The 13440-nt window shown below is 40.3% G+C and overlaps 1 protein-coding gene across 9 annotated transcripts in view; it reads right to left on the bottom strand.

Moving 5' to 3' along the window:
- SPAG9 (sperm associated antigen 9) overlaps positions 1–13440 on the bottom strand; it is a 59253-nt gene that overhangs the window by 33303 nt on the left and 12510 nt on the right. For 5 of the 9 annotated variants that reach the window (XM_064395940.1, XM_064395939.1, XM_064395942.1 and 2 more), the window contains exons 3-4: positions 8645–8715; positions 2087–2181 (exon numbers count right to left, since the gene is read on the bottom strand). In XM_064395940.1, the coding sequence (XP_064252010.1) occupies positions 2087–2181; positions 8645–8715 (166 nt within the window). Of the gene's footprint in view, positions 1–1271; positions 1625–2086; positions 2182–8644; positions 8716–13440 lie in introns of those variants that run through there. The other 4 variants (XM_064395945.1, XM_064395946.1, XM_064395947.1 and 1 more) reach the window with 4 other exon arrangements.

The following is a 13440-nucleotide window of genomic DNA, read 5'->3' as shown; positions in this document are numbered from 1 at the left end:
ATTATAACTAAAGCAAATTAGAAGGGTAGGAAAAACATAGCTTCCCCAAACCCCTAAAAAAAAATCTATTTCTCAAACCATCTGACTTGTTTAAAAGTAACTTGTAAGTTACTGAATATGAGGTTCTGTTTCGGTTTTGTTTGGTTTTAGAGTTGGGAAATATTTGTTCTGGGTTTGGGTTTCCCCCCCATTTAAACAAATACAGCCTTACTAACTAGGCCAATCTATAGAGTTTCATTTGAAATTTATTTTATGTCTTCAAATTTAAATATTCATTCAAGTTTTTTTATCAGCTACTGGTATAAACTGGTATTTTTTTCCATCTATTGATTGCTTTTAATCTTTGGAACAGCACTTCTGTGCTCACAGACCCAAGTTAAAAGCATACTACCATATGAAATCTACATGCACCAAGTATTAAGAAGGAAAAAAATCACATTAGTGTTTTTTCACTTCACAACATTAGTGTTCAGAGAACACAAATTTCCAGCATTTTTCTCATTTAAAATAAAATTTACTATTAAATTTATAACCACAGGTAGAACATGTCAAATTTTCAGGCCAGAAAGATGCATTTTGAAACTTTTCCGTCTGTAATTATAGTATTAAAACATGCCAAGACTACTTTTGGCCACAATATTCTAAAGAATTTCTGTCTGCTACTGCTCCAGGCACATAGGACAAACAGAACATAACCTGAGGGGGGGACAGACAGCTGGCAACTTGCCATACAAGTATTGAAACAGAGGAGAGGGCAACATTTGGCTGAACAATAGTGAATATGCTTTAAGAGCTCTAATGCTTAAATAATGGAAGATTTTTTCCCCCCCACCAACCAATAATCAGATTTCTTGAAAATAACATGATCAATTAATTACTGTGGTTTTAACATCAATTAACTGATCTTACATAAGGATTTTTATTAAAGCAGGTGCAGTTTAATAGTACAAAGCCTCAGACTGCATACATTTGTGCTACACAAGATCAGCCGAGTCCCTGACAATACACTGAACGTGAGCTTTACCCCTGACATTAACACTGCAGCTTCTGCAGCAGGTTACAATAAACTGATGCTAAAGCTTTGCACAGAAAAGAGATACATGAACTGACCTTAAATAAAAGGCAATGATAAAAAATTGATTGTATCTCCACGCATAGACAACTTACAACAAAGCCTGACATTTAATTCGTCCCTGTTTGAAAAAGCATGAGAACAGAAAGCAGGGGAGCAGCGGGAGCACACAAAGATGGGGTTCAGCGGGTCGGAGTACCTGAGGATCCTTGGGAGATTCTGCGTCAGAGCTGGCACCCCCGTGGAAATGGAAAAGTGCACAAGCAGCAGAACAGACAGCGACACCAGGATGGCTGAGTTAATGACCACCGCCCCGCCAACGAAGCCAAACACAAACAGCAGCATGCAGCCCGGATTCATGGCGCTGCGCTGGCATGGTGGAATGCCGGCTCCAAGAAGGCTACGCAGGGGCCAAGGGGGGATCTTTGTAGGCAAAGTCTGTCATTCGGCCGCCACCACAAAAACAATGCCATCAGCAGCAGCAGCATTCCACTCTTCTGCAGCAGCTCCAAAGCAATGACATCACCGCCCTCCTCCCCCTCGCCGCTCCTCGCAGCATCAATGCAGCAGCGCAGAAGCACAGCCAGCCCCGAGTGCTTCTCCCTCCTTCCACCAAGGGTTCATAGATTCCAAAGCTCCCAAATCTGCATAATCTATTCCCAGCAAGCCCTGAGGACAAGCAGGTACCATGCACGCACACAAAGACGCGGCCAGATGGCGGCCATGCCGGGACAGCCACTGACATTTTCCCTGCCTGCCCCAACACAAACATTCCAAAAAGCTCCAATTGTTTAAGGCTAATTAATCTAGAAGTATATCTCAACGCTCAGCCGCACAACAGCAAAAGCTGCTTTCTACAGATTTCTACGCCGTTCTCTTACTGCATTCCAATCATACAACAAATCTTTCTGATTCAGCCCAACTGTTGTTGTAGGATTAAAGAACAAAGTCTTGCAAACACAAATGAACAGAATTTTTTTTCTCATTTCAGGGTGACAGCAATAAATAGCTTACCTAATTCTACTGTGTGTTGTGGATTCTAGCTGATCACCCCCTGTTAGCTGATGAAGTTTGGTTCTTTCCAAGTGCTCCATATAATTGTGTATCATCTGTTTAAAAGGACAGAAACAGCAAAAAATATTTAGCAACATTTACTTGTACTACAACTGCGTAGTTCTTGACCAATATATTCTCCCCCTGTAATGCTAAATAGTAAAAGCACTTAGAGATATTAAAGAAATAAAGAAAAAAGAAAAATTATGCAGAGTGTAAAACCACAAATCAGAAGATAAGTCCATAATAAATTAAAAATATTGCAGAACTTCCTTGTACATTCATGTACAGGAAACATCCCAAGGGTAAAAAAAGTGCATGCAATATTTCAAATGTGAGTTTGGAAAAGAACTACCATGTTCAAATCCATTTTAGAGTCTGAGACCTCTATGTCCAGCCGATATTAGCATTTTTTACATACACGATACATAATAGGCACTATAGGCCTAATTAAAAAGTGATGGTCAGACAATATGTTCCTCAAATATTAAAGACTCTGAATCCACAGGCTAATAATCAGATCATTTCTGTAGGAAGAAATATGAAGTCCCCACTTCTCCTTTTTTCTTCTAAAACACAAACAAACTTAAGCTTTCTGTATTTTCTACAAGGGAAGTTTGGTTTTAAATTATCTAGGCTGACATCTCATTAAAAGGACAGAGTGGCTGTGGATTTTTAGCTCTCAAGACGAGTTCTGCTTGCTCTCTCTTTCTCACAAGAGACAAGCCCAGGCCAACATGGTATTCCTACAGCCATGACTTGTTTAATGAGCCCCAATTCCCATGGCCAAAGGATGCTGCTCTCTCTCTCCTGTAACTGATCCAGGACATGCATGGGGAGAAGGAGGAGTTATCACTGTATCATTCCAAGGGCTTCTTTTGGACACACATCTCTGAACTTAAACCTGGGAAAGCCTGAGAAGCCTGTGTACAATTTGTTATTTTTAGCACTTCCAACGTTCACATTCACAGATGAATAGGGCTCTAAGAACAATAAAGGGAAAAAAAAATCACAGGTGTACTGCAGAGGAATTTAGTGTACTTTTTTTTCCTGAGACATAATCGGGAATCTTAACAGCATCCTCTAGGAAAAAAAACCCAAACAAACTACTCTTTAAAATTGTAATTTCTTCTGCTATTCTACAAAGGGTATACAAACACTTCAGAATAGTGACACTCCAGGCATTTGTACAACCAGTTTATATAATCTTTTCTTTTGGGGGCAGCTGCACACGAGTACTGAACTCAGCAGGACCTGGAAACCTACATTTATGTGTTACTCTCAAGACAGGTTTGATGTATCCAAGTTTGACTTTCAGATGCCACCAACCTCCACTAGTTCCAGCTTCTCCTCAAATGCTGTTTGCCAGTATTAGCTACATAGGAATAAATATTCTTAGTTTCATACTTTCCTGATCAAACAAACCAGCTTAAGACATCCTGACTGATGGATATTCTACAAATCAGTAACTTATGTTAAGTGCTGGTTACATACAGATGTTGGTTTTCCCTGAAATTCACCTGAAATAATAAATATAATTCAGACCAGAAGAAAATATCACGCTATTTTCAGAGAAACATTATATAATATACTTGGACTGCTGTCAAAAGCTTACAACATTTATCCTCCAACAAAACGCAGTGTTTCACCAGACCATCCCATTTGTTTTCTGGTTTTTAATGCTTGCTCACACACAGAGACAAACAAAAGGCACAAAAGGACTGAAAGCTCCACCTTCAACCATCCACATTTGTTTTTTTCCATTTCAACCAAGCAGCCAGAACTAGGTGCTCTGCTTGTTCCTTTGCATAGTTTTTCACAAATTTATTATAATACAGATAGTTTAGGAGCTCCAGGGGAGTGGGGGGACTCCCAGGAGTGTATGACTTTGAAATGTACATTAGACCATTCCATACCCTGTTCATGTATTCCCTCATCATGGGAGGAAGATGTTATTGACTTGCCTACAAACACTCCCATTTTCAGCACACCAATTGGTTTCTCAAAGTTAAATTTTAAACAGAACAACTATTGTGTTTTCAGCCAGTGAACAGAAGATGAGTGTCTCTCATCAACAGAAGACGAGCAGTTCCCTCCAGGGAACTGCTAACACATAGGAAAAAATAACAGGGTCAGCAAAACCCACACAACTTTCATGTTTTGCGAAGGACATGGTTTTAACCTACTCTCTTCCCTCGTCTCAGTCTGTTCTCTTATTTACTGAAACTTCTCATCACATGTATTACCCACAGAGGCTGGAGGGCAAGTCAATTTAAACGACTGTTCAGTTTCTATTGCTCTGCAGCTGAAAATGAAGCTGATAATAAAATAACCAAATCTGTAGATCACATACTTCAGCACAATGCACACAAGCTATAGGAACTGAAAAATAAAATTAAAACCAGAATGTGCAGTGCTGCATGGCAACTGAAGATTCACAGAATCATAACCTTCTATGTGCATGTGCAGTGCCACACAGCAATTTCTCCACAGATCCAGGCTATATGTGCCTGTGGTGTCCAAAAAATCAGAACAGGGGTACCACCATGTAAAGCCCACTCTCTGCCTCAACTCAGGGTCCCAAGGATAAAAGTTCACAATACTGGAATACTGTCCACAAGGAAAAGAGTTCCTCATCCTCCCTTCCCATGGGATGGGGAGCTCCACAGGTAGTGCTGTAGAGTCATAAGAAATGGTGTGTGAATTCCCAACTTCCACAAACTTAATTTGAAGGTTAAAGTAATAAATACTGCAGCTTCCTGAGAAATAAGCCCACTCTAACTGCTCATCTGCAATAAAACTTTGAAGACTCACTCCAAAACCACTGGGATTTGAACCAAATGACATTCAAAAATCTTTTCAATCTAAATGACCCTCATGCTTTGGCATATCCATGAAGTGCCACTCTGATCTAAAATCCTGTAATGAATTAATGCACTAGAATTCTGAGGACTCAAAATCTGATTAGAAGTTCTGCTGTGTCGAGATTATTCCACTGTTGAAATAAAAAGGTTTTAATATTACTGACTTTTTTTTTACTTAGATGGATTGAATTGCTCTCCACTCAGCATAACTTTTACTGAAGTTATGTTGGAGGACAGATGATAAATAATTAACTACGTCTACCATCTTCAATACAATCTGCAGTATTTAGTCATCCATAACCTTTCACTACAGACAATTCGCTCTGCTGCCCATGAAGTCCACAAGTATTTTGAATACAACCAGTTTTTCCTAGGAATACACATCACAAACACAGAGCACTTCAGCATTGCTGCAATTAAACACATTGCTCAATTATTATTAGCTCAGGGGATTAAAGATAAACTCAGAACTTGGAAGAATTACCTTAGTTAACAGCATTTCACAGTTCAGGTGTTAATGATTTTAAGGCACATGTACAAACCAACTACAACATGCTTTTGAACACATTACAGAGTGTACATGAAATCAACTCCCTTTGAATGCAATGTCCTTCCACCTCATAAAAATACTCAGACTGGTTTCCTCATAGGGCAGATGACAAGTTTTACAACTGCAAAAGTGTTACAAGGTTTTTCTACATCTTAAACTTCAGCACTCAGTAAGTAAAAGACAATGAACAGCCTGGCACTCATTTCAATTTCTACCTTTACAAATGCAACCACACCCAGTGTATAAAAGCCTGGCACTTATCACAAACAAATGTGAACATGCCATGTTGGGGATATTGTTACCTGCACCTCTGCCTTAACCAGGTTGGGAGCATCTCCTTTATACCTTCCTTGCTCTTTCGCTCCTCCTTCCTTTTTGTGTCACTGCTTTAGCTCCCCCAGATGGTTTTAGTAATTCTTTGGCTGTCAGACCAGGCTCAGTGCTATAGACCCTACTGCTTATTCTGCAGATCCAATCAGGCTAGGCACAAGCAGCTCCTCCCTTTGGGAATGTGCACCCAACTGTGTGCACATAGATCTTTCTCTGTACCAAATAATTAGATATATTGAGGTAACAGATATTTCTACAATCTCCTTGATTCAGTATCAAAGTCCTAAACATACTTCCATGTAAGTACCTTTTTTCTTTCAGGGTTTGTGATGAGTTTCTCACTGAAGCAAAAGCACCACTCCCACTGGACAGCTTGATGCATCATTATCCACACACAAGATGGTGTGGCTGGCAGATACATTAGTACCTAAAGATGTTACATCTAGGTGTTACAGCTCAAGCTGTTAATGCTCAGCATAAGGCTTTAGAAAATCTATTTGCCTGAATTTATATCCAAAGTCTAATGTCACAGACAATGTGACAGCTGCCCATGCTTAGCTATAATTGTAAATAGACAACTCCACTAGCCTTCTCTTCCTGTCCCTGCCCAGGGACTTGCTGGGGATGTGTGTTTATCCTAATGAACCTGACAAAGTCCATTCCCAGTGCCAGAGCCAGGCTCACTGTTCTGTCACATTGTATCAGTGCAGAACACTGAGGAACTTCCATGGCCCAATTATGCTTCATTAAACTGAGCCCATATTCTGTGTGTCAGGGAAAGATATCGAACTGCCTCAGCCTAGCGTTTCCCAAAGGAGAAAAAGAATAACCTCCTTAAATAGATAAAAAAGAGGTTTATTTTAGAAGCCTGTGCAGAGAGAGGCCACAGGTATTACTCAATTCTCCAGGAGATCTCAAGTATCGCTTTGCCTCAGTTTCCCAAATGAGTAATAAACATAAAAGCCTTAGCCAAGTCTTTAAAAAGCCAGTGCCATAGTTATGAAGTTACACCCTTCAGCTCTGCAGAAAAAAGAAAGTAAGATCCTTTACCTCCTAGTCACCAGGTGAAACCACCCTGAATGGTTTGTTCTGAAAGAGGCAGCAGTAGCAGTGCATCATCTCAGCAGCAAAGACAAAAAAGCCCTCACAGCTACAAAGAGCAGACAGGCCTGCTTTTACTCAGGAATGAAAACAAGCCAGATTCTATTAAACAGAACATATACAAGAGGCAACTGACAGAATTCCTTTCAAATTCAAAGAGCAGAGACTTGAAGTCTTTAGACCACCATAAACCATTCTGCTTTCCAGCACACTGCCCTTGGCTGCATAATTGCTTCCTTCATCTAGACCTTTACAGTCAGAGAAAGACAGAAACAAGATTTTGCATAGTTAGGTTTCAGAAGTTCCACCTCAGGAACTCCAGCACAATGCTTTGTCACTCATCTCATCCGAGTGTTAGAGCAGAGTATGATCAGCACAAGATCAAAACCCACTGTGAGCACAGGAAAGACAAGGAACCAGAGCACAGAAGTCAGAACATGCTCAAGCTGTTCCATCCATTCCGTTCTGACCAAACATTTTATCCTCTTCACTACCCGCTACACCCCACCTTCCAATCTGCCATCTCAACTGCTCAGGTTCTTATACCCTAATCCATTTAAAATCAAGCCAGTTAACCCAAGTACAGTCCCAGTGTGAAGGAGACGTCATGGGCTCTCCTGCACTCACACCAGGCAGCCCATCACCCCCTCCAGAGAGCAGCAGGACAGACACTGATTTAACAGAAGAGTGAGGGAGGGTACAGCCTGTCCCCAGAGCTCTCCCCAGCCCTGCTATCTCTGCAGCTGCAGACACTTTATTGCTGGGCAGGCTGGTGCTGGAACTGCAATGCAGACCCTGTCTCTGGCAGGTTGAGCTGCAAGGGGAACTCCCAGCTCTCACCACAACACACACACTGCAGAGAGGAATTGATTCAGCTCTCTGCTTCACATCCCTGGTAGAACTCACCAGGGTGACTCAGCTTCAGGAGGTCTTGGTCCATTAGGACTGAAAATGGGTGACATTCCCTGGGGTGCTGAGCCAGCACCTCTGCTTGGCAGTGAACTCCAGGAAAGGCAGCCACAGATAGGGACAGATAGGGAGGGCTGAAAGGTGGGCATTGTGAAGGACATGGATACAGAACCTCAGGTCAGTAGTTGGAAGAGAAAGACATCCAACTTTGAAATATTCATCAGTGAAGTAAAGAATAAGGCGGGGTGGCAGGTGGAAGGAAGCCAATAATGAAGAGAAGAGAGAAAATTTGCTAGAAATTAAGCTTGCACAAAATGCAGTTACATTGTGTCTTTAACATGACATCTGTCCAAGTAAGCACCTTAGAGCTAAAAAAAAAAATCTTCCTAAATGCTCTGTTCATTATTTAGTCAACTGAAAGAAAAACAATTGCCATTTCAGTAAGTACAAAAGATGGATCACTTGAAAAGAAAACAGTGAAGTGGACTCAGAAGGAAAGAAGTACCCCTTCCTAGTAAAACATGTAAGAAAAAAGTTTAAGAACCAAGTAATTGATAGAAATATTTGATCCAATAAAACTGATAAACCTAAATGCTGAAAGGAGGTTTGGTATCTGCCAAAATACCTTGCTCTGAAAGAAGAAAGTTACGACACAAATATAAAGTTTTAGAACGTGTTGGGAGAAAGGGAACCAGGAAATCACAAAGGGAATGGGGATATACATTTTTACAGATACCCCAAAATCATCTTGATGTAACAACCTACCTCTGTATGTCTTGAATGAAGTGCATTGTATTCCTTCTTGAGTTCTGCCTCCCGCTCCTCAAGTCTGCTAACTGGAAGAAAAAAAAAATATATATAATAATTAAAACTAAATTCAGAGCTCTGGTAAGTGAGACTGACTTGCTAAGGCCTAAGCAAACAGATCAGAATATTCCTGGAAGTGAATAACACAAAGCAGGAGAAAAAGTATGTCAGTGTTTAAGTTTTTAAGCTCTTATCACTGAGCTTTCCAAGTACATCAACAGCAGCACAATATTGCAATTTGCATTCCCCTAAAGAGCCCAAGTCCTATTTTCCCCTGCTGATTGCTAGGCCAGTGAGGGGATTTTTCTGTTCAAGTCCTGCTTACTGCTCATCCCAATCCAGATTGTTTCACATGGAAACTGCAGGAAGAGGCAAAGGCCACATCCCTCAATGCCAGATGAAGCCACAGGCTCCAGCTAAGGTTCAGTTCCCTAAAACACATCCACACAATTTCCAGAGGTGTTTAGCCAGGACAAACAGGCAAGGTGTCTGTTAAAACAGGTTCAAGCCGTATGTGGTACAGAAATTAAGGTTTCTGCTGGCATTCACTCACACTTCACTGAGCATTAAGGCAATAGATTTAAAGAGAGAAAACATTTGAATGCTTCTGCAAGTATTTCAAGAAATTAAAAATACATCTAGCAGATTTAGGAGAACTTTAAACAGCAAGTTCTTATTAGAGGGAGATGAAACCAACTGAGCAGCTCAGTTCATCTGTGCTGTGTTTCAGTTCAGATGAAACTGAGCAGAAACAAACTATGATATCCCAATGCAATTGATTTACAGAAAAACTAACAGAATTCAGAACCTTCTACACACAACTTATTGTGTCATTCAAACACAAAACATTTTTGCTGCTTAGATGCAAATTCTATCTTTTTATACAGGTATTTTTGAACACAATATTCATGTGACATAAGCGAATGCATCAAATTGTGTAACTGAGCTTATTCTACTTGCTATGTTTAAATATCCCTGGGAAAGTTCAAATTTATAGTTCCATGCTTCCAGAGTCATGGCCAGACACACATTCTCTGAAGACAAATGCCAAGATCTTCTATGCTTTGCATATTTTCATGTTGCCAGCTGGGTCTCCTGAAAATTAATTCTCCATATATAATTTATTTTTTATCTATATATCTGTATTTTGGCACAGTATTCTATCCTAAGTAAGTTTTAATGGAAAAAAGTATTTGCCCAAGTCAAATGCTGGAACCAAAATACATAACTGTCTACTCACTCAAATCTGTATAAACATTCTGCACAACTGATCTAATCTTGCTCTTATAAGAACATTACGCTCCTTGACACAACCTTTTGCAGTCCACCTATAAATATCTGGCCAAAATATTGCATCAAATATTATTTATACCATTGCCAGATCAAATGCTTCCATTTCTGCCCTGTTATCGAACGGAACAAAAGCTCTTTGGATCAAATAGCAGCAGGGGAGGAACAACATAGCACAACACAGAGAAAAATGTATTTTACAGTACAATGCATGCATCTAAAAGATACATATTTATATAATGCAGAACACTACTGAATAGAAGAGTTGCATTTATTGTTTTGGGGCACAAGGTGTTTTAAGTCTCCTTGTACATTTGAAGTGCACTTTTATGGATGCCTTTGGTAAGACATTACAGAAGCAAGAATCAGAACTTATAACTAACAAAGCTATGATGTGACAGACCATATTTTATCCACTATCTTTGCCTGATTAACATCCTAGTCATGAGTTACGAGATGTTAAACAGCTGCCCATCAGAAATACTCAGCAGCTCTCATGTGAGCACACCGTGCCCAGGCTGTGCACCACAGATCCCAGAGGATCTCCCTCATAACCTTTCCACTGTGCTAAACCTTCTTTGGGAAAACAGGAGATCAGAAAGGGCAAAGACTGATGGACCTTGTATTTGAAAGCAGCTCCCTCTCCAATAAACAGCATCCAAGGAGCCTCCCCCTCTGCTTCACAACAGGTGGTGAAGTCAATTCAGCCTCACCCAGAACTCCACACAAACCAAGGTGATGCACCCAACATTGTTCAGTGAGTTCATGTCTAGACTGTGTAGCCAACTCCAGGGATGAATTCTGCAAGTGGATTCTGGGAAAGTACTCAACAGTACATTTAATGAAGATTAACACCACATGAGGTGTTACCAACACCCATCTTTGCAGCTGCCCACAACCAGCCTTCACAAAGTCCAGAAAAGCATTTCCCACTGTTACAGATACAACACACACTTGCACAGGGGTTGAGGTTCCATAAAGAAGCACACCGCTTTTCCATCTGTGAAGAAAGAAAAGCTTTAAAATGTTTTTAAACTTTAATGGCCCAGTTATAATAAATAGTTCCTTGAATCAAGTCATTGAAGACAAATATACATGGCTGGTGATGCTGCATAGTTAAGGGCGATATCTCCATGAGATCTGACCACAGTTTTCATTAAGTACAAAGGTTAAAACAATTAAGGGCCCAGAAGACGAGATAACTGACTTTAAGCACTTTCTTCTGGAAGTCATTTCCAGCTGTGCAATATATTACACTGCTAGAGGTAGAAGTTTCAGCCAGAAGAGGACGTACACTAAGTTATATACCCTCAACAGACACCACATCAAGAGTCCTCAGAACTGGTTTTTCCAATACCAGCAGGATGAGATACAGCACCAGAAATCTATTCTACCCAAAATATGCCTCCCATTAAGATAACATCCTGCCAAAAAAAAACCCCAAACAACGGAATACACTTTATTTTTCCAATTAAACACTATGCAAGAGATCAGATATTCCCCAAGGATGAGAAATCATCACCGACTTGATCACAGAGTCAGAAGAATTTTGAAGAAGACCACCAGATTCTCACCCCAAAAACTTTGAGAAACTTAAGTCACTATTAAAGGAACATTCCCATTAGCAGTAACAGGAAACTAAATAGGAGGGCAAAATGCCTTTCACTGGCATCCAGAAACACATTTTAAACTAAATTGTTGCCAGTTCCGTTTTAATACACCAACATACAAAGGAGTGGAAGTCTGGCCCTGATAACACCCCAAGAGGAATGGAGTTGTGTGCTGGCACTGCCTGCCACGTGCTGAGCCTGCCAAGTGCCAACCAGACATAGTTCCTGTCAGACTGAAGTAACAATACAAAGTTTCTCTGATATTTCAGTCTCAGACTTTTTTCCACTGAGATGTCAAATTCTTAGGAGTGACTGATAAAATTAGTTTGATTATATATATCCTGAAAGCAAAAGTATCCATTGTCTCTGTTGCAATGTGTCTTTACAAAGCCTTGTCACATCAAGGAAGATCTTACATTGCAAGATTACATTGTTTAAGATAATACATGTGCAAAATATAACAGGTACCAAAAAAGTTGCACTACTCACTCTTAAAAGCTTATGTGGAAAAAATACAAAAGTCTTCAAGCACCATAAGTATGAGCATAAAATGCAAATGTTCTAGTGCTTTTAGGCTGATGAGAAGGCATCCCCCTGGAACATCACCACAAACTCAAACCCAAGGCCTAGTGCAAGCTTCTCCAGCACTGCCAATGTTCTAACAGCTTTAATGACCTGAGATACCAATCTTGACCAAAGTTCTCTCACAGAAAACCGATTAAGCCTGGAAATGGGATATTAAATGTAATAGTAAACTAGAGAAACTGGAGTTTCTGTCTCCTGACAGCATCATGAGGAACTAGGCAGCCAAGTTGCCCACCCTGCCTGTTTGAAAGTCAGAGCTTACCTCCCAAGTCTGATGGCTTTTACCAAGTTTGGAACACCTTTCATCTGTATGTTGTCCTCTGCCTCAAACTCCTGATAAGCCTGAGGGGGAGAAAGAGAAACAGACCTGCTAGAATGGCAAATCCAACCAGTGTGATGCCTTCAAGAGGAATTACAAGTTCTTCCTACACAAGCCAGGACAGAGATCCAGCTCATTAACGAGCCCTTTCTGGCACCAGGATTGTCTGAAGACTCTCCTTGGACACCTTTCATCTGGCTCTATTCTTTAATGCAGGTCCCACATCAAAGTTAAGATACAGATCCAGAAGGACCTTATGACCTCCTAAAGTAGCTGCCAAAGAGCACACACATCACTGAAAAGGGGACTAAGCTATCAAACAAGTGTTTAACCTGGAAGTGGTAAGACCTGCAAATCAAACCAGCACAAAAAAAACTAATTTGTAAAACAAGTGAAAAATTCAACCCCTTGACAAGACCAACATGTTCAAGTAGCTCTTACACTGGGAACTACAGTTCTAGATCTCAGTTTAATAAGTGGGGCACTTGAAATTATGAAGATAATTTAGCTGTCAAGAATGCTCTGTTGATAGCAAATATCAACACATGCAGCAGCAATGGTCTTAACCCTGACACTTTTGGACTGTTCAAGATTGCACTATGTCTCAGGCACACAAAATCCCTGCAATTTGTTACCAAAAACCTGAAACAAAACTTAAAAAACCAAAATTCTTTAAACATCCTGCTGCTACAATATTTAATATAAAGACAACCACATGCCAGGACATTCCTCACATAGGCTGAAACTCAAACAATCAAGAATATATACCAGAAACTTCTACAAAAAATCAAGCCCAAAATCCAACTTCTTGCCCAGTCACTGCAAAAGAGGTGTTTTACTGAGCAAACTTTTGATTGACTGCTTTGCAAACAGTGGGATGCTCCATTTATACACTTGGCTACTCCCTGTCTGATAAAAACAGGAAAAATCAGGAATATAAGATTCTAAAA

The sequence above is a fragment of the Passer domesticus genome, chromosome 20 (genome assembly GCF_036417665.1).
Source record: "Passer domesticus isolate bPasDom1 chromosome 20, bPasDom1.hap1, whole genome shotgun sequence".
In the NCBI taxonomy this organism is placed as follows: domain Eukaryota; kingdom Metazoa; phylum Chordata; class Aves; order Passeriformes; family Passeridae; genus Passer; species Passer domesticus.
The sequence above is the reverse complement of the archived record's forward strand: the minus strand, read 5'-3'. Positions and strand labels throughout refer to the sequence as shown.